General features: G+C 35.1%; 1 protein-coding gene across 5 annotated transcripts in view; it reads right to left on the minus strand.

Moving 5' to 3' along the window:
- Positions 1–5,023: 5,023 nt before the first annotated feature.
- Positions 5,024–18,855, minus strand: part of BCLAF1 (BCL2 associated transcription factor 1) — a 32,002-nt gene continuing 18,170 nt past the window's right edge. For 2 of the 5 annotated variants that reach the window (XM_055432939.2, XM_055432938.2), the window contains exons 9-13: positions 16,325–16,500; positions 15,013–15,193; positions 13,821–13,967; positions 7,782–7,994; positions 5,024–7,619 (exon numbers count right to left, since the gene is read on the minus strand). In XM_055432939.2, the coding sequence (XP_055288914.1) occupies positions 7,614–7,619; positions 7,782–7,994; positions 13,821–13,967; positions 15,013–15,193; positions 16,325–16,500 (723 nt within the window). In that variant the 3' untranslated portion in view covers positions 5,024–7,613. Of the gene's footprint in view, positions 7,620–7,781; positions 7,995–13,820; positions 13,968–15,012; positions 15,194–16,029; positions 16,192–16,324; positions 16,501–18,855 lie in introns of those variants that run through there. The other 3 variants (XM_055432941.2, XM_055432940.2, XR_008686860.2) reach the window with 2 other exon arrangements.

Raw genomic sequence — 18,855 nt, forward strand, 5'->3', positions numbered from 1 at the left:
CCATGCTGTATCTCTGGCATTTTAGAGAAATACCTGGTATATTTGATGAGCATTCAATTAAAGAGTTTGTTGAATAAAATAATTCTATACACGTAAGAGAAAACAGACACCAAGAATGATCTGACACGAAGAAACTGGCAGAACAGTGCTTATAGACACAGGCCCAGTAGTATAAGCTAGATAAGGATGAAGGGAGTAGCAAAGGGCTGCTGGACAAATGTAAAAGAAAACAAATGGATTAGTGACCCTAGACTAAATTTTCTCAGCTTCCTTATTCTTCCCTTTTGCCTTAGAAATAAATCATGATCTTATAACTTCCTCTTTCCAATCTGATATCAAACAGCACACAATAGGGTCAAAAGGCAAAATATCCTTTGAAAGTATGAGAAGGAAAACCAGTAGTATTAACAGCTCCTTCAGGCTGCACTACTAATAGAACTCAACTGATCTAAGTGCAAGATGGGCCCAAGTCAAATGCTACACCTTCCATGAATGCCTTGCTACTCTTCAGAGATCCTTCCTCCATTTTATGGTTACTAGAACAGTCATACATACCACATCTTGATAATCTTTTATGCGATGACATTATTTTTCTATTACCTTTAAGTGAAATTACTGTCCTGAACTTTGAGGATGCAGGATTCAGTAAATCTTCTCTACCTTTTCTGTCATTTTTTAGTGGTGTTTGAAAATATGGTGGCATGCTAAGATCTTCCTGGCTGTGTTCCCCTCAGTTGAACCTAGGCCCTTTTCATCTCCTGTCTCTACTCTGCTCATTAACATTCCTTTCAGTCCTTTCCTCACTGTGGGGTCCTGTCCTTAAGAGGGAGTCTTGTCTTGACAGGTCTACTTGAAGAGTTCACTGAGGTCAAGTGCTCCAGTCTCTCCAGTACTTACTGTGGGTAACTTGTGCTCACTACTGGAGAGGACAAAGCCCCAGTCTTAGTAGACTCCTTTGAGAATCTCCTTTTCAGCCTGTCAGATGCTACCCAACTCTTACTCACACAGGAATCAGTACCAGGCAGGTTGGTGATGTGTCCCCATCCCGCTACTTGCAGGTTAACGGGAAAAGCTGATCACCTTTGGTTTTATTATCGAGATATATTCTCCCAGAATCATTACTAATACATTATTGCTAATCACACCAGGTACTATATTCTCAAGAGCAACAAATTTTGATTCAACTTTAAACCCAATGCTAAGAATACTTTCCCAGTGAATAAATGGAGGTTGAGGGCTAGTTTGAACAAAGGCTAGAAAGCTAGGTACTTAATCTTGTGACTGCCCTGTTAGAAACCCCTTCAGTCTTTTGACACAAACCTCAATTTTAGGTGATTAGGAGAACTCCAATTATTGTAATTACCTTAAGTAATGTGACAGGATACAATATTAACATTCTACCAAGTAGGTAATGGCCTGTCCTACACAACACATAATGTTAATTGCTAAACATTTATTCTAGCAAAGCATGACACATAAGCAGGATGAGTTGCCAGCCTGAAGAATGAGGACAAGGGGAATTTTTCGATTTTTTGCTAAGGTGTAAGATTTTAAGATAGGTAAATGAACAAGGAGTAGGATAAGGCAAAGGATAAAAAAAAAAAAACAAAACACGCAGCTCATTGGAAATTCCTGTAGTTCATCCTAAGATTTAGGCAACAAGAAATCAAAGAAATTTTAAGTTTAAAATTTTTTTTCAATTGAAAAACATTTCACTGATGGCAATTAAAAGATGAAACTTATACGTTAAGATTTCCAAATTAGAAGACTGCTGCAGTAACTGAGGTAAATTTGGTAAGTATCTTTACTAGTTATCACAAGGGTGAGAAGAGTCACACATTGAAAGTTGAGTATCATCATCAAATGTAAACATAAAATCACTGTATACTGACATTAACCAGTGAAATTCTGTTTTTAAAATATTATGTTTGGCTGCCTCATGTATGAGCTGCATCATATAATATCTTTCATTGTGGTGAGAGGACTCTCTAGTTGTGGGCCCTAGATTCAAGCTTAAGCACGTGGGCTCAGTTGCTCTGTGGCACGTGGGATCTTGGTTCCCCAACTAGGAATCAAATCTGTATCCCTGCATTGCAAGGATTCTTAACCACTGGACCACCAAGGAAGTTTATGTATTTTAAGTATTATGACTCCATTTGGTGATGATATTCAATTGCTTTCCAAAAAAACTCCAAGTGTATTTAACATTCCCCTCATAGCAACCTCCGAAGTACCCTGGAAGCTAAGTTTCTATGGAATTCCCCATGTCCAGTGGTTAGGATTTGACACTTTCACTGTTAGGGCCCAGACTCAATCCCTACTTAGGGAACTAAGACTCTGCAAGCTGCGAGGCACAGCCAAAGTTTCCTTTTCTAGTACAAATAAGCCAGAAAAATTATGACCTCCCATAATCAAGGACTAAGAAAGATTGCAAGTAAACCACCATTCTGGAGGATGAGTGGTCATTTTATGTGGCTTTTCACAAGCCATGGAATTTGCAATCACTATGACAGTACCAAGAAGTTATCATTGTCAAACAGACTTCATTGAATGTACATCCTTTTTTCACCTAAGTTTATGGTGTACTATCATTTTTTTGCTTGTCCCAATTTATTTTATGGAGTGGCGTTTGTGGGAAGGGTTTTTCATATTGGACTACAGTTGATTTACAATGTTGTGTTAGTTTCAGCTATATAGCCAAGTAGCTCAGTTATACGTGTATCTTTTACAAATCTTTTCCCATTTAAGTTATTACTGAAAATTGAGCACAATTCTTCCCTATGCTATCAGTTCAGTTCAGTTCAGTCGCTCAGTCGTGTCCGACTCTCCGCGACCCCATGCACGCCAGGCCTCCCTGTCCATCACCAACTCCCGGAGTACACTCAAACTCATGTCCACAGAGTCGGTGATGCCATCCAGCCATCTCATTCTCCGTCGTCCCCTTCTCCTCCCACCCCCAACCTTTCCAGGTTTTTGTTGGTTACGTATTTTAAACATGTATCATCTACTTCTGAGGCTCATTATTCTTCAGTCAAGAAGCTGGGCAACCCTAAGAGATTACTAAGAAAAGTCTGATTTCAATTCTTAGAATAGTATTAAAACCACTTATCGTTTTCTACTTTCAAGAATCATCTTCTGCACTTCAAAAGCACTGCAAATCAGCTCACTGTTGTCAAACACCTAAAACGTCCTTGAGAAAAATATCTAACATACCAATCATTATAATTAAGACACATTATTTCGAAACTTTTCTCCTAGTGGTCGCAGAAAGTGCCATCCTAACACCTGTTCTTTTTAACCATTGGGATGCATTTCTGAAAAAACATGTGAGGAGGTAACACAACAATAAAGAGAACTAGCACACTGAACGTGCAACTTTGGATTCATTTGCGTAACTGACACTAATCATTACCGAATGACTCTGAAACTTGAGTCCAGTTCATAAATTTACACAATCTCTACTAAAGCTCTCAAGTCAAACAATGGAGTACAGCAATTTCTATATATTCCTGGATTCCAAAATAAAATTTTCACTTTAAACTTCATTAACATAGACTTCAAACTTTTAACATCCACTTCAATAAACTGAACAATTAGACCCCTGACACTCACATTTATAATGATTTCAACCATATTTTGAGAACCCAAGATATTATGTAACAGATAATATTCTAAAATTTTGTCAAAGGATCTATCATAATCTACTACTTACATAGACTGAAACCAATCAAATACAATCCAAGGGTGAAGTTAATTTTTCCATGTTCCTTCCCTATTTAAGCAAGTTACAAATTCAGACAGGACTCTGTACTTCTCTTTCTGAATGTGAAAGGAATATCATTCCACATGGAACAAAGTATATCCCAGAGATTCCAGCTGAAAAGTCAAAGAGAGGAATTTCCTGGCCGTCAGGTGATTAAGGCTCCTCTCCCCCATTGCAGGGAGCACAGGTTCGATCCCTGGTCAGGGAACTAAGATTCCCTCATGCTGCGGTCAAAAAAAAAAAAAACCAAAAAGAAAAAAAGCAACTATCTTATGAAAACAAGCCCTTAATAAATAAGATGGTATACTTTTATGCAGGTAGCTGATGTACATGTTAAAATTATCCAGTGTAGTTAAACATACAAAGGAGTAACTTAACATTTGTATTAATCAAATTGTTACTGACTCAGCACACAAATTTCTGTGAAAACTGTTTAAAGTTACAGAATGGTCACTTTATATTTCAAGTGACTTATGAAAGGGTTAAGTGAAGTTAAGAATTACACCAGTTCTAACTCAAAGTGAACAAAGACTAAGTTACAAAAAAAGACCACTTTTTAGTTAATAACTACTACATTTTTAGAAACAGAAGTAATGCTGCTGTCTCCATCATAATTTATAGCTGACAGTTCCTGTATGAACACATGAACAGGAGGGCTAGACTAGAATCTGGAATTCCTGTATTAACGATGGCTTACAATCACCACTGTAACATTTCCCATGTTTCCAGAGGAAAAAAGAAAAAAATAGATGTGAATTTGAACAGTTTTGGAAGGACTGATGCTAAAGCTGAAATTTTAATATAAAAATTTAATATAAAAAAAGTAAAAATTTTAATATAAATTTTTAATATAAAAAAATTTTAATATAAAAAATACTTTGGACATCTCATGCGACGAGTTGACTCACTGGAAAAGACTCTGATGCTGGGAAGGATTGGGGACGGGAGGAGAAGGGGACAACAGAGAATGAGATGGCTGGATGGCATCACCGACTCGATGGACATGAGTTTGAGTGAACTCCGGGAGTTGGTGATGGACAGGGAGGCCTGGCGTGCTGTGATTCATAGGGTCGCAAAGAGTCGGACACGACTGAGCGACTGAACTGAACTGAACTGAATATTTACTGATCTCCCCAAAAGTCCCATCATACTTTACTAACAGATGAGCTGGTATCCTAAAATTAGACATAAGCCATTGACATTAGCTGTATAGAACAGACACAGACATAGTCTCAAAATCAGGTAAACAAACAACAGCTATTACCACTTATGACATTTTATTGGCATATGACAATTTACAAGGGTCCCTGTTGCATTATACATCACACTGAGTAAGAATCGTTTAGCCATCTACATTCATTCTTATTGGGGATATTTTTACTCAAATTGTAATTGAATTCCCAACACTTGATTTTAACTGTGACAAAAGGGAAAAACGGTAATTCCCAAAAGTAGGCTGCAATAGGAAAAACAAATTTTGCTTTTTATATTAAAATTTCTAGGATGTTGAAGAGTCATGGCCTTCTAAGCAGCTTTCTTAATCCTTTCTAGAAATATCCTTTGGTTATTTTTATTTTCCTTCTCTAGGCAAAAGGAAATCTATTACTGCAGGTTATCAAACAGCTACTGTTTTCTGGCACCTGTAAACAAATATCCTGACCAACAGCAACCATTCAGCTTTTATAACATGTCATGAAGTGTACAGTTGAATTGTGATTTAAAGATATCACACAGGCTTCTTTATATGCTTGGCTCTAAAACAAAGATAACAGCCTGCAATGGCATTCCATTGAAGTGTTTTCACAATCCCCCTTCCCACTATATTCTAATAGGATACTCTTCCCCTCAATTTAATACAAGTAACCAAATATGAGTACATGTGGGTTAAAGCAATGCACTTGAATTTGTAACCTGCTGATAGGACTTAGGTAGCTTTATTCCTACTCCCTATTAAATAATTTCTCAGTAAATCCCCCTTTCCACTTCTCTTATGTGGAAAAGCAAAACTGCACATTTAGAGTCATGCACAGAGATTCAGTATCTAACCTAGTAATAATTGTTAAAATAAAAGCTAAATTTATTTGCATAAAATAAAATGGTCGTGAAAATTTTCCCGTGTTGGAGATCAAATCCATGTTGCTTTAGCAGGTAATTTACGTGCTATGCTGACTAGGAGAATATTAGTTATGTCCTGATTAATGCAACATATACTTGTTTTTACAGTGTTTCCTTTCAGCTCAATTTCAGAAAAACAAAATAAAGAGAAATCATGCAATGCTTAAGGATCTTAGGGCCACGAACCTCACATTTGTTGAGCTTTGTTTTTCTATTTTTCCCTCATATAGGTGTTAGGTAAATGCCTCTGACTGCAATCAAGGTGCCAGAAGCATCCCAAATCATCAAGTGAGGATGAACAAGCCATACACTTAAAATGCTTAAGTTTACACTAACACAATAATCATTATCTTTTAATGCAAACAAATACAACTAATTCAGTTGCTGAATTAACAAAATGAAATTTGACTACTTTTATATTATGCTCACAGAGCAGACTTAGCACTGAAATTTTACTATTTCTGATTTTCATTCCTTCTAAGAGATATCACCATAAACATAAAGGCAATTCACATTTGAAAGATTATCTTCCTGAAGAACAGAACCCTTGGGAAGAAAAAGAAAAACCCATTTTACAAACTGAAACTGAAAAGAGTGAAAAAAATAAAAAACAAGGTAGATCAAAGCTGTGACAAACTTCCTGTCAAATCTTTTTATTGGTGACATTTGAAAAACAAGTTCCTTAAAATACTACTAATGAGCAGTATGTTCTGTTTGCCTATTATTCCTTATGGTTAGACTATGAACTAGTGATTCAGCTGTCTAAAAGCTCAAATAAGTATGTGAGATATGACGTCAGGTACACATCTTTTTAACGTTATCAAGTTATTCTGCAGAATAATCCTCTTCCATACTAATATCCGAATTACAGGCTTTGTTCTGTTTTTCTTTTTTAAGTAAGATATTCACTAGGAATGGGGGTTTTGTTTGTATTATTACAAACCAGATTCCTCTCTAAGAACTGGTATCTAAGACCATGACTCAAACTTTCAAAGAAAACAGAGAACATTGAATTTTGAATGCAAATGGTAAAGGCTCCTAAAAATGTTTTTTATAGCCCACTGCTTGCTTTCAGTTTAAGAAAAAATTTTTTTCGTACTTTTCAATTTAACTTTGAACAGCTAGTACTTTTGAGCTGTTGGCAAAGCTTCTTTTTCCATCTTAAACATTTGATGAGATGTTAAATTAGCTTAGTTTACCAAAATAACAACTTTTTCCATGGTACACTTCAAAAATTAGTCACCCTACAATGTAGTGTGTTTGAATTAAGGAGAATGTTAAACAGATGTATACAGTTAAAATAATTAGTGTGGTCTCTATAGACAATTCCTCTTCAGGGATTTGTATGTAGAGCTAACGTTTACTTCAGAATAAACATTAACACAAACAGGGAGGGGAGAGAATCAGAACTTTCACAGAGCTGTACTTGACCATATCTTATAGACAAAGCAGAATTACAATGCATGTAACAAAAACAGTAAAAGTATATTTTTTTTAAAAGTTGATAGTTACAAATATGGTACGTAACAATTTTCTACTTTATTTCAGTACAATTTTCAACATACAGTCTACTATTTTTCAAGATATTTGAAGATTCAAAACAAAATTCCTCTAGACTACTTGCAAACAGTAAAATTTAAGTAAAATGCTTACATTCTTATTTGAAAACAAAAATCATGTAAAAAAAATGGTGGGTGCAAGTTCTGTTCTCTGTTGCAATCTTACTTCAGATTCCCTATTCCTAAAAAAAAAAAAAGGAGAAAGAAAATAAAGATTAGCAAAGATATGAAGAGTGAAAATAATTCAAAATAATCACTGTATCTAAAAATCAAATAACTAATTGACCCAAACAAACTCACACAAAAGAACATGTCAGAACCACTAACAAGCTGAAAATTTCTACCTTTTCTTCTTTGCGTCTGTCCTTCTTTTCTTCATTATTTTCCATGGTCTCTTCTTCATCTTCAACAATCCCGTCCCCTTGGTATTTGTCATGAGTCCACTTTGGACTGCTACCTGACTTTTTGAAGTTAAAGCGCCCTCTGCCACGTTGAAAAGTACCACGACCTCTTCCTCTTTTGGCCCAATAATCCACACCATCATCTCTGTCATCATGCTACAGAAAGGTTAAACAAAGAAAGAAATGTCTTTCTCGTAAGGAATATGATTACACCCCCAATCGTGTTATTGTATAAATCTTCTGAAAATTGGGTATATGAGGTGGGTACTGTTCTAAAACACACAAAACCAATAAAACTGAACTTTTCAACAAAAACATGCTAATCATGAAAGTAAATAATTACATGCTTAGTAACTCAAGCATTTGAGAGCTGTCCAGACAATTTTCTCAAGAATCTCAACTGCTAAATTACTGCCAATTATCAAAATTTTTATCATTCTCCTTTCCGTTATTTCAATCTACTATGCATAAATGAGATAATTTAACTGATATTTTCCCCCCAAAATCACCTCAATCACAAATACGTAACAAAGTATAAAAATGTCATTACAACATTATCAATAACATTTACTAAATAAAACAGGTGGTAAGAAGTATCTCTTACATATAGCTACAGACTTTTAAAAATCCTATTGAGATAAATCTAAATTAATGTCTATTAAATATTAATCTTCTTGGCAAGGGCACAAGCCAAATCAGGATGGCATGATCCCTAGGGTAATACCTCAACTTATTTCTTGTTCACTAACCTAAAATTTTGCAGCTATTACATCCCAACCTTAATTTTTTATTAACTGCATCCAAATATCATTCCCCAAACTACAAATTATTCCATTAACCAAAACAATCTGAAAAAGTGAAAACTACTTGGCTTTCTGTATGAGATGAGTATTACATTCCAAAGAACAAAACAAAAAATGAAAAGCTCTCCCGTAACGTTAACTGCTGCCCATCTCAAACAAACTTTTTAAGTTTGTACCTAAGAAAAATGGGAATGATGCCCCTTTATGAGACAAAAGGTGAATACAAACATAGCTGCATAACTTATGGAGTACTGATACTGACCAACTGTCCCAAAGTCACTAAACTTTTTAAAAATAATACATAATAAGCACCTTTGCAAAACAAAGAATGTGCCTTTGTGCATATTCACGTAATACAGGTCACCCTCCTACATGACTTAAAAAGTTCACACTTATAATTAACAGTGTGAAAGAGCCCTCATCAATTTCTTTTCTAATAATCTAGCTTTATCAAACCAGTGAAAGATGACCAAAGAATGAACTTAAGAACTATCAAAAATGTACCATTTCAGTATGTCAAAGTTTAACTGTAAACCCAAAATAAACTATTTTAAAATAGTCTGGCATTCAAAATATGTATATACACGTATTCCATGAATTTCTAAGAAGCAGCAAATGGGTTTTGAAGCCAGAGGTATGGATTTAAATCTTAACAGAAACTGTGAACTTTACTTCCTCATTTAAAAAAAACAAAGATAGTCTTAAAGGAACACAAATGATTTGGAAAAGGTGTCCAGCCCAGTGCCTGACAGGCAGGCACTCAATTAAAGGTGGTGATGATAATGCTTGCTGCTGCTGCTGCTAAGTCACTTCAGTTGTGTCCGACTCTGTGCAACCCCACAGACGGCAGCCCACCAGCCTCCTCTGTCCATGGGATTTTCCAGGCAAGAGTACTGGAGTGGGTTGCCATTGCCTTCTCCGGATGATAATGCTTACATGGTGCTTATTTCTAAGGATGAGGCACTGGTCTCAGCATTTTCTATATACTTACTCATCTAATCCTCACAACTGTAATACTGTTACAAATTCCACTTTAGGAATAAAGAAATCGAGGCACAGAGAAACTGAGTAACTTGCCCAAAGCCACAGAGCCACTCTTTCCCAATGCCCCTTATGCTCATCATACTCAGAGTAAGCTTCCCAGGAATCATGGTGACAGTAAATGATTACTAAATGAGGTAGCCAAGAGCTAAAACAGGAAAAGGAAGTAACAAAGCTAGACACTAGAGTTAGACTAGCAATTACTTTTAAATATACAATCAATCATCTTACACAATAATCTGAAACTAAACAACAGCTACATCATCACACTGTATTTATCAAAGGATACCCCAGCAGCTCCCGAAGTGACAGTTTAATGCTAAGCATACTAGTTCTTTTTCTTTTTTTGGTCAAGTGGCATGCAGAATATTGGTTCCCCAACCAGGGATGGAACCCATGACCTCTACAGTGGAGGCACGGAGTCTTAACAATGGACCACCGGGGAAGTCCCTAAAGCATACTGAGTCTTAAACCTCAAATTCTTACATCCAAGATTTCAGTCTTACTGTAGACTAATTAACATTAACTACTTTACAGAAGATAAAGGGGATATGAGATATTTATAATATATAATAAAAAATATGTTAACGGAGGCCTTCCCTGGCAGCTCAAAGGTAAAGAATCCACCTGCCAATGCAGGAGACATAGGTTCGATCCTTGATCCAGGATGATCCCAAGTGCCATGGCCAACTAAGCCCACGTGTCACAACTAGTAAGCCTGTGCACTAGAGCCCAGAAACTACACCTACTGAGCTCACAGGTCCTAGAAACCGTGGTCAGCAACAAGAGAAGCCACTGCAATGAAAAGTCTGAACATCACTACTAGAGAAAAAGCATGAGCAGCAGCGAAGACAGAGAATAGTCAAAAATAAGCAAAATTATTAAAGGAAAATTCCAGTTAAAAAAGAAATATGTTAACAAAGGAGACCATATTAGAACCAAAATCTTCTGAATCGTCTTCTCTTCTCTACAGAATGATCAAGTTTCAAAAGAGTTAATTTACTAAAGCTCCAATCCAAATCTCTGTCCCCACAAGGAATTTTCTGTTCCTCAGATGACATTAACATGGGGAACTTACCCATTTCAGTACTTTCCCATTTGCTCCAACTCTTTACAAATACTCTCAATCCCTCCAGAGAATCTCAGGTTCTAAACACTATCTTTTCTGAAATACTTATTATTGAAAACATTATCTTATCTTTGCATAACTCAAAGTTTAGAGAAGGGAAATTTCATATAAGAATGCTGTTAAGAACCTTTGGACCCCAAGACATGGGTTCAAATACTAATCCCACTCCTGGCTGTGTACCTTTGGTCAAGCTGCTCAATCTCTGTACCTCTGTGTTTTTCATCTATACAGAATGAATAATGATCCTACCTCAAAATGACTTTACAAGCATGAAAATAAACTGAGCGACTTTCAGTTCAAAACACTAAGAATGGTGCTGAGCAAAATGCTCAGTAAATGTTATCCATTATTATTACTAAGTATTAAATGTTTCGCTACTGTGGACAGAATGTCCATGCTTATTAATTATTCTGAAAAAACCCTAGAGGAATCTATAGCTTTCCACTTCATTCATTCTGAATTTAACAAAGTTTTTGTATTTCTAGTCTCATCACTAAAAAATACCTTTGCAGACTATCCATAAATATACATGTAGAAACCAAAGTTGTCATTCCAATGGCTCATTAATTAAGAACCAAAATAATTAATTTGGGGAACTGATTTATATATAAGAAGAAATTTGACATTAATTTTACTTCTAGTGAGCACTAGCCTATGACAAATGAACATGTATGTTTTATACAGAAATGACGATTTTAAAATATAGTCCAGAAGAGCAACATGTAAAATGTTAAATAACACTCATCTTGATTAGTGTAACTAAAGCCTAATTATATGCTAATCAAAAATAATTATGTCCCAATTTAAGACAAAAACTATGATACTAGAAAGAATGTCACAGAAAAGTGAAAGTGTTGGTCACTCAGTCGTGTCTTTGCAACCCCATGGACTGTAGCCCACCAGGCTCCTTCATCCATGGGACTCTTCAAGCAAGAATACTGAGTGGGTAGCCATTCCCTTCTCCAGGGAAGCTTCCCAACCCAAGGATCAAACCTGGGTCTCATGCACTGCAGGCAGATTCTTGACCCTCTGAGCCACCAAATTAAATATCTAAAATGTTTAAAGTGTTAAACAATTATTTAACTTGTTCACCTCTCATTTCCTTAATTTTCTGTGCTTTTACACTTGTTTTACTATCTGGCATTTTTACAAGCACTTGCTCCTCACTCACACCTTTGAAAGGTTGGCCTTTTAATCTCTTCTCTTCTGACTGGGTGACATTACTGTGGTTTTGTGACTGTATGATGGCACCTAGATTTTTTTTCTCTCTAGATCTGCATTAGCAACTACCTACTGCACACTTCCACTTATGATGTCTTGGGCAGTTCCATAACAGAATTTAACCTTCACCTCAAATGAGCTGCTTTCCTCTGTATTCCCTGTGCTTGCAATATCCTTTCTTCTCACTACCAACACCAAACTAGAGGGTCCCTGAATAAGCCTTCATAAATGTAGCATTAACATTTTTCAAAACTAGTCCCTGAGACACTCAATTATTTCTCAGCTCTGTTTGTCACAGCCATGTTTTTCCAAACTCTGCTTAACATCCAAATTTACTCAAGTATTATTGTCTTCCACAATTTGGCTCCTGCTGTTTCTTAATTTTCCCAAACTTATACCAATCATCTAGCCATGAGAGTACTGGAGTTCTCTATATTAGGAATGTTTCACTCCTGCTTTTTTACAACACACCTGCTCATTTTTTAAGCTTAAGATTCAATCCAAACTCCTCTACAAAGTCTCTCTTAATCAGTATCTCCTTTGCAATAATCCACTCTTCCTTGGGAGAACATCCACCGTATGTATTTAGAATGTTCTCCATTACCAGTCTCTTAGACCAAGAATTGAAATCCTACATATCTTTTCATCCACAGCATAAACAGCAGTGTATTAATTCATAAATTCCTACATTAAAAATGAAATATATCTTTTAAACTTAATGTAACTGAATAAAACACCTTTCACTTTCCAGAGATTGTCAAGTCAAGCATAAATTTCTCCTCAAAGGAGCACAGATTGTGGAAACATTATGCATAATGCACTCTGTAAAAATTTAACTTTTCCAGACTCTTGGGTCATTAAAGTACTCCCAAAAAAAAGCAAATGGAAATTAATTTTTGAAACAACTACAATGCCCATTCTTCAACCAAAATATATATCTAATTCAAAATACAGCTATATAGTCTACCTTGGCAGATGGCTGGGACATTCAGCTTTATTCAAATATACTCATAAAAAGTCAAACAAAAGACACAGTTCTAAAAACTCAGCACTATTTTCCTCCTTGCTTCAACAAAACAACTAGTCTTCAGAAATAATCTCTAAAACGTGACTTCTCTGAAAAGCTATGACAAAAATGAATAGTCCATTAATAGTTTTATTTCCTTAAGTTTCTATAATGGAAGATAAACCCTCTTCTCCTGTGCCAAAGTGCAAAAAATTTCCATCATTACTTAGAGAATCTTTCAAGACCCACCTCCTCTAGCTTCATCCCTTACAAACTACTTCAGAGAGAAGAGCATCACAAGGAAGCATCAAACTAATGTGTATCTAGAAATTTTTTCATCTTCCTTTTACTCCAATAAAAGTTAACAACCTCCTGAAAACCTTAATTACATCCACTGTGGAAGAATTCTTCTCCTCGTCTTTCAATTAAACAAACAGCTGTGCTGATGAAAGGGAAATCTTAATGATTTACCTTCTTAACTTTACCGTCTTATAGACAGATATGATAACAGTTTAACGTTCTTCTCTGAATGTGACTATCAAATCAGGTATATTTTTACTTTACCCTGACCAGTCCATATGTAATATCAATAAGGTATAAATAGGACTAAAGGGACCCACATGTTCAAAACTTCAAATCATCTGGGTAATGATTTATTTTAAAAGTTTCCTATATTAAAGTAAAAACTCCTCATAGTAGTGGATGCCTGTACTCAAATGTATTCACCCAGTATGCTTTGAAAATTAATGCAAACCAAAGAAACAGAGATTTCTAACACCCACCAAGAAGTACTTCTTGCTCTTTGGGGTATATTCTGGATCCCATTCCTCTTCCTTCGGTCTCTTTTGAAAAGTAGTATTTGAGTTGTTTGGACCAGTATTTGTCCCAGCAAAAACTCCTCTGGCTCTTCCTCTGCCTCTAATTCGAAACTGATTAACAAAGTTGTTTAGTAATGAAATCAAAAGGTATTAAGTTACATGCAAATTCTAATTTTACTGCAGTAACAAAAAACATTCCCTAATTTCTTCCCTAAATCTCAACTTCACAGCCACTGAGGATGGAAAGGGTGTTAAGGAGGGAAAAAATTCTGCCTACTGAAAGCTGAATAGGTTAAGAAGAAATGCAGTCAGCCTACGTTGTCAGAACACTGCACTCTCTCTCATGGCCTGAACTAAAATTTTTAAATAGTTCAAACTTTAAAAAGTTGGTTTTTTCCCCTTTTACTAGGCAAAAGAGTTGTCTAATTTCTTTGAATTATACAGGAGTCCTAAGTGTTAACTACACCTATCACCATATGGGCAAAGCTCTTCTCTTTCCCGAATGATCTAATTCATAAACCCTACTAACAACTAACTGGATACTAGCTCAAGTTAGAAATTTGAACCTAGAAATTAAAGAGTCAAGATGCACTACTATGAAGTCATTAAATTTACAGTTGTAAGAATTTATGGAAACATGGGAATAACAATATATATACTAGGTAGGATAAAAAGTCATGTAATTTCTATGACTGACACACATATAAAAAAGAACTTGAATAGGCAAAAATGAAAATAGTTGTTGATACAAACGTGGATTTTTTTTGTTTCAAGACATGTTCTCATTAATAAAAAACTGATTAAAGAAATGGATCTAAATCATTAACTTTCCTTGACTCTTGGGTCTCTAAGCACTACGTACACTTATTGATTCCAAAGTTAGTAAGTTATACAGATGCTTCTAAATCTCATTCAAAATCAGGCAAAAACATGGGTTTTTTACTTTCTATACAAATGAGGTTATCATCCCAGCTCCAGCTCCTCCTCACTCTCCCAAATGGCATTTCTTAATAAAGATATATCAAATACCATTTTAAAGACTATAGGAGTAATAACTCACACAACGATGACTAAATCATCATATATCTTACTTTCCTTATGTATAGCGCTCTAAAGTAAAGTTCTACCAAAGACAGAACATTATTTTATTACTTACAAAGGTTCCTCGTGGTCGGCTAACTCCTGCAAAGCCTGAGTATTCTTTCAGCTCATGGTGAGTTTTAAATTCTTCTTCTCTTTCCTTCTTACTCTCCTTTTCTTCTCGAGAACTAGGAGAAGAAGGTGATGCTGAAGAGGATGAAGATCGAGAATGATCTTGCTCTCTACTTTTATGTTTACTGAAAAATAAAAGAAACAAGAAAAATGTGCTATTTTTAAAAAAGATTGAGAAAGACCCTGCTGTATCTTACAATAAGAGGGATATTTTTCAAGTCAAAGAAACTATCCCCTATTAAAATTATCATGAAACTAAAATGACTGGGTGTTCAACTTTGACATAGTCTGTTTCCATTCTCCTCCAATATTTGTTTTATATCACTACTGGAAAACATGCTATGACCTGCCAGTTAGAAACTAGCAGTCTGGAAACTTCAAGAATATAAAGTTCAGTTCTTCAACATTTTTAACTTTTTTTTTCTTTTTTTTAAGGAAAGGAAGGGAAGAGTAGGAAAAAGTATGAATGTCCTTAAGGCCATGTTTCAAAATGACTGCAGTTTGTACAACCCTGGGTGAAAACAGTTGATACAGTTTGGGCCGTAACTCCAATATTGAAACAAAAAGCGCATGACATTATAAATACCAGTAAATAAAAATTAATCATAAATTAAGAAACACAAGTAAAATTACCACCATTCACCTAATGAACAGCAAGAAAAACGATTATCTATGATATTTAGTATTCCTATTATTTACTTGACTTTATCATGATCAATACATGATTCTACTGCAATACCCGAAAAGGTCATACCTGCGATAACTCTTACCACTTCTAACAGTATCCATGGAAACATTACTTTGAAAGCCTAATACACACTGCTATTTCAAAAAAAACTAGTCCTTCCTCCCCCCCATCTCTCCCATGTTAAACCACTAGACATCAGTTTAAAACTCTTGTACTCTGGGTGTTATGAGTTGAAAAAGTGCGGAATCAAGCATAACGAACCAAAGTTCTTACACAAACTGTTTCTAGAAATGCACTGCATTGAAGTCCAACCTCCTGATGTAGCCTGGATAATAGGACACATTAATTTGTCATTTTTTTTTCAGTGTTAGCTTGCTATTCCAAAGTTTTTGTCCTCATCCACCATAAGCCGTGTAAAAGACAAATACATTTTTGCTGTAAAACAAATAATTTTAATTGTTTAAATTTAAACATTCGATTACACAGTCAAAATTGAAAGCAATTAAGCTGACAATTATTAAAGGCTAATTAGAAGCTAAAACCTAACTCCGACAGTTTTAACAATTACCTGTCATCTTTGTAAGATTTGTATTCCTTGTAATCTTTTGGAGTTTTTTCCTGCTTTCTTGATCCACTGGATTCCCTGGAGCCCTTGGAATCCCCCCGTTCTTTACTTCTTTCTTTTCTCCGACGATCTATGTCATGCCGAAGATCAGCAGAATCACATCTTAATTTTTTATCTCCCTATAAAAGACAGATGTAAAATACAGATTTCAGGGAAACTATAGAAAAAAAAAAAAAGAAATATATATATATATATAAAAAAAAATTTTTTTTTGCCAGTTTCTAAGCTGGCATTTTAGTAGCAGAAAAGATACATACTACTTCTATACTTAAGTTTTTGTTTAAAAACGTACTTGCTGTTTTCACTAAACACTTGTGAACACAAGTACAACGGGAATGGAGAAGTAATTAAAAGCTAATTGTCTTCAAAATGTCATAGATTTCTGTTTAAAACAATCCATAATAAACTTTCATATAGTATAATGATATAATTATTTTTCCACTCGGTACATCCTCGTTAATTATCCCTCATCTTTTGAAACAGCTTTTTATATACTTTAACAATGACAGAGATTATACTCAGTTGTGGGTATAGCCATCTGACAGTAAAGTTAAGGGATCCTAATGTAAATGGTTCTCATTATTTAAGCCTCATTATCATCAAGTTCTTCCCAAATTAGTTGACCAACCCAATAAAAATCACTTTAAAAGTTAAATATTCTGTATTTTCCGTAACATGCAAACATAATATGATTAATGAAACCAACTGAGGTTGAACAAGGGTAGAAACAAAGCCAGAAAGATTCATTCCCAATCCTGTACTCAGTATCTGGGCCATATACTGCCCTTTCTCAATTCGGGTATTGCAACGGACATTAGTTTAACTGGGTCACAATTCACCTCCTTCTTGTTCCATTGCTTTTTCAAATACTATATAATTTAGGAAGATGGAAAGAGGCATCTAGGAATGAAGAAAAATTATACATCAGTAAGATGCTAAGCAATGTGGACATCCTTGCTAGTATTCAACAATAAGAAGTACTTACTCTGGGAAGTCTAGCTACAATGTTCATAAACATTCCTAAAACTGGAAGTATATGTCCAAATAGTATCAACTACTCACCTATTTGCTCCCACAGTTATGAGAAAAATCTAATCAAGAGCAAAAACTTTCCTATTCACCTAGTAATATGCTGTTGCCAAGCCCATGGGTAACAGTAGAGGTGAAAGTACTTTGTAAACACCAAACTATATATGTAAACTACACACTACTACATGTATGTTAGTTGTTCATTCAGACAGGAAGATAAAGGATAAAAAGCAATGTCTTTTCCTCTTATCCTTCCATTAGTTATCACTATTTTCTCTCCTCTAGATCAAAATCTGGTCTGAATAATGAAGAGAGAAGGAAGACATTCATTCTGTCAGAGTACAAGAATAGACTAAATTGTGGGCAAAACAAAATTAATCAACACTGAACCCAAGATATTGAAAACAAAAGCCAAAATTAGCAGTCACTTCTCAGAATCTCCTTTACCAAAATCAATGTGCCCCACGCAAAGAAACCACTTTCTAAGCTCTAAATTTCTTATTTAATAAATTAATACCATGCCTAGTTAAAAAGCTTATAAATGAAAGCCTTAGTAACAGCTTCTAGTAATAAAAGTGCCAATGTTATCATAACAGCCCAGTTATTCAACTCTGCAAAACAGATGTATTCTCATTTTTCTTATCAAAAAACCGACATCCAAAAAGCTAATCACATTCCTATTATCAAGATAGTACTCAGTAATGGCCACGATTGGAAACAAATAATACCATTCCAAGTCCCTAACCTTCTCATTACAACAGACACTTGCTCCCTTTTAACCTTGCTCCACATTTCAACTAGAATGTTATGGCCTATCATATAGACTAATCTACCTAGCAAATATCAATTTCAAATTATCAATTAAACAGAGTCCCCTTAATGACTGAATTCCATTCTTAAGAGTCCCCCAACCCCAATGCCAGTCATTGACTCTTTTCTCAAGTTTAAAAGCAGTTTTCCCCCAAATCTACAAATATCCCAACAGTAACATAGTTTTCATTCCAAGTGTTCATTTGTAAACCAGTTCTTAGAATGCTTATTTCTTAGTCCAGATCAAAAATACCCAGTAGTATGGCGATTACTTCTTGTTCTCTCTTTGAAGAACCTAAAGACATTAATTTAGGCACACATAAATCAAGGAATATTTATTCTGGATCACCCATTTCACCTCTAACAGAAACCTTTATATAATGTGTATCTTTCCTATAATAATTTTTCCTGTCTACTAAGTGATTCTTTGTCTTTTTCTTAGAAATACTTTTTTCCTTTCAATAACATTTGAATTAATTATTCTTGGTTTAACATATAGTAAAGGGTGAGCTTAATTTTTTTCTAGGAAGAAACACTGCATACACACTACCACATATATATAAATAGATATTTACAAGTTATAAATACATGATGTCTATAAACATTTTGCCTAGACAAACTGCTTATTAGAACAA

Source organism: Moschus berezovskii, chromosome 10 (genome assembly GCF_049115385.1).
Source record: "Moschus berezovskii isolate FMDL1 chromosome 10, NW_MosBer_1.0, whole genome shotgun sequence".
In the NCBI taxonomy this organism is placed as follows: Eukaryota; Metazoa; Chordata; class Mammalia; order Artiodactyla; family Moschidae; genus Moschus; species Moschus berezovskii.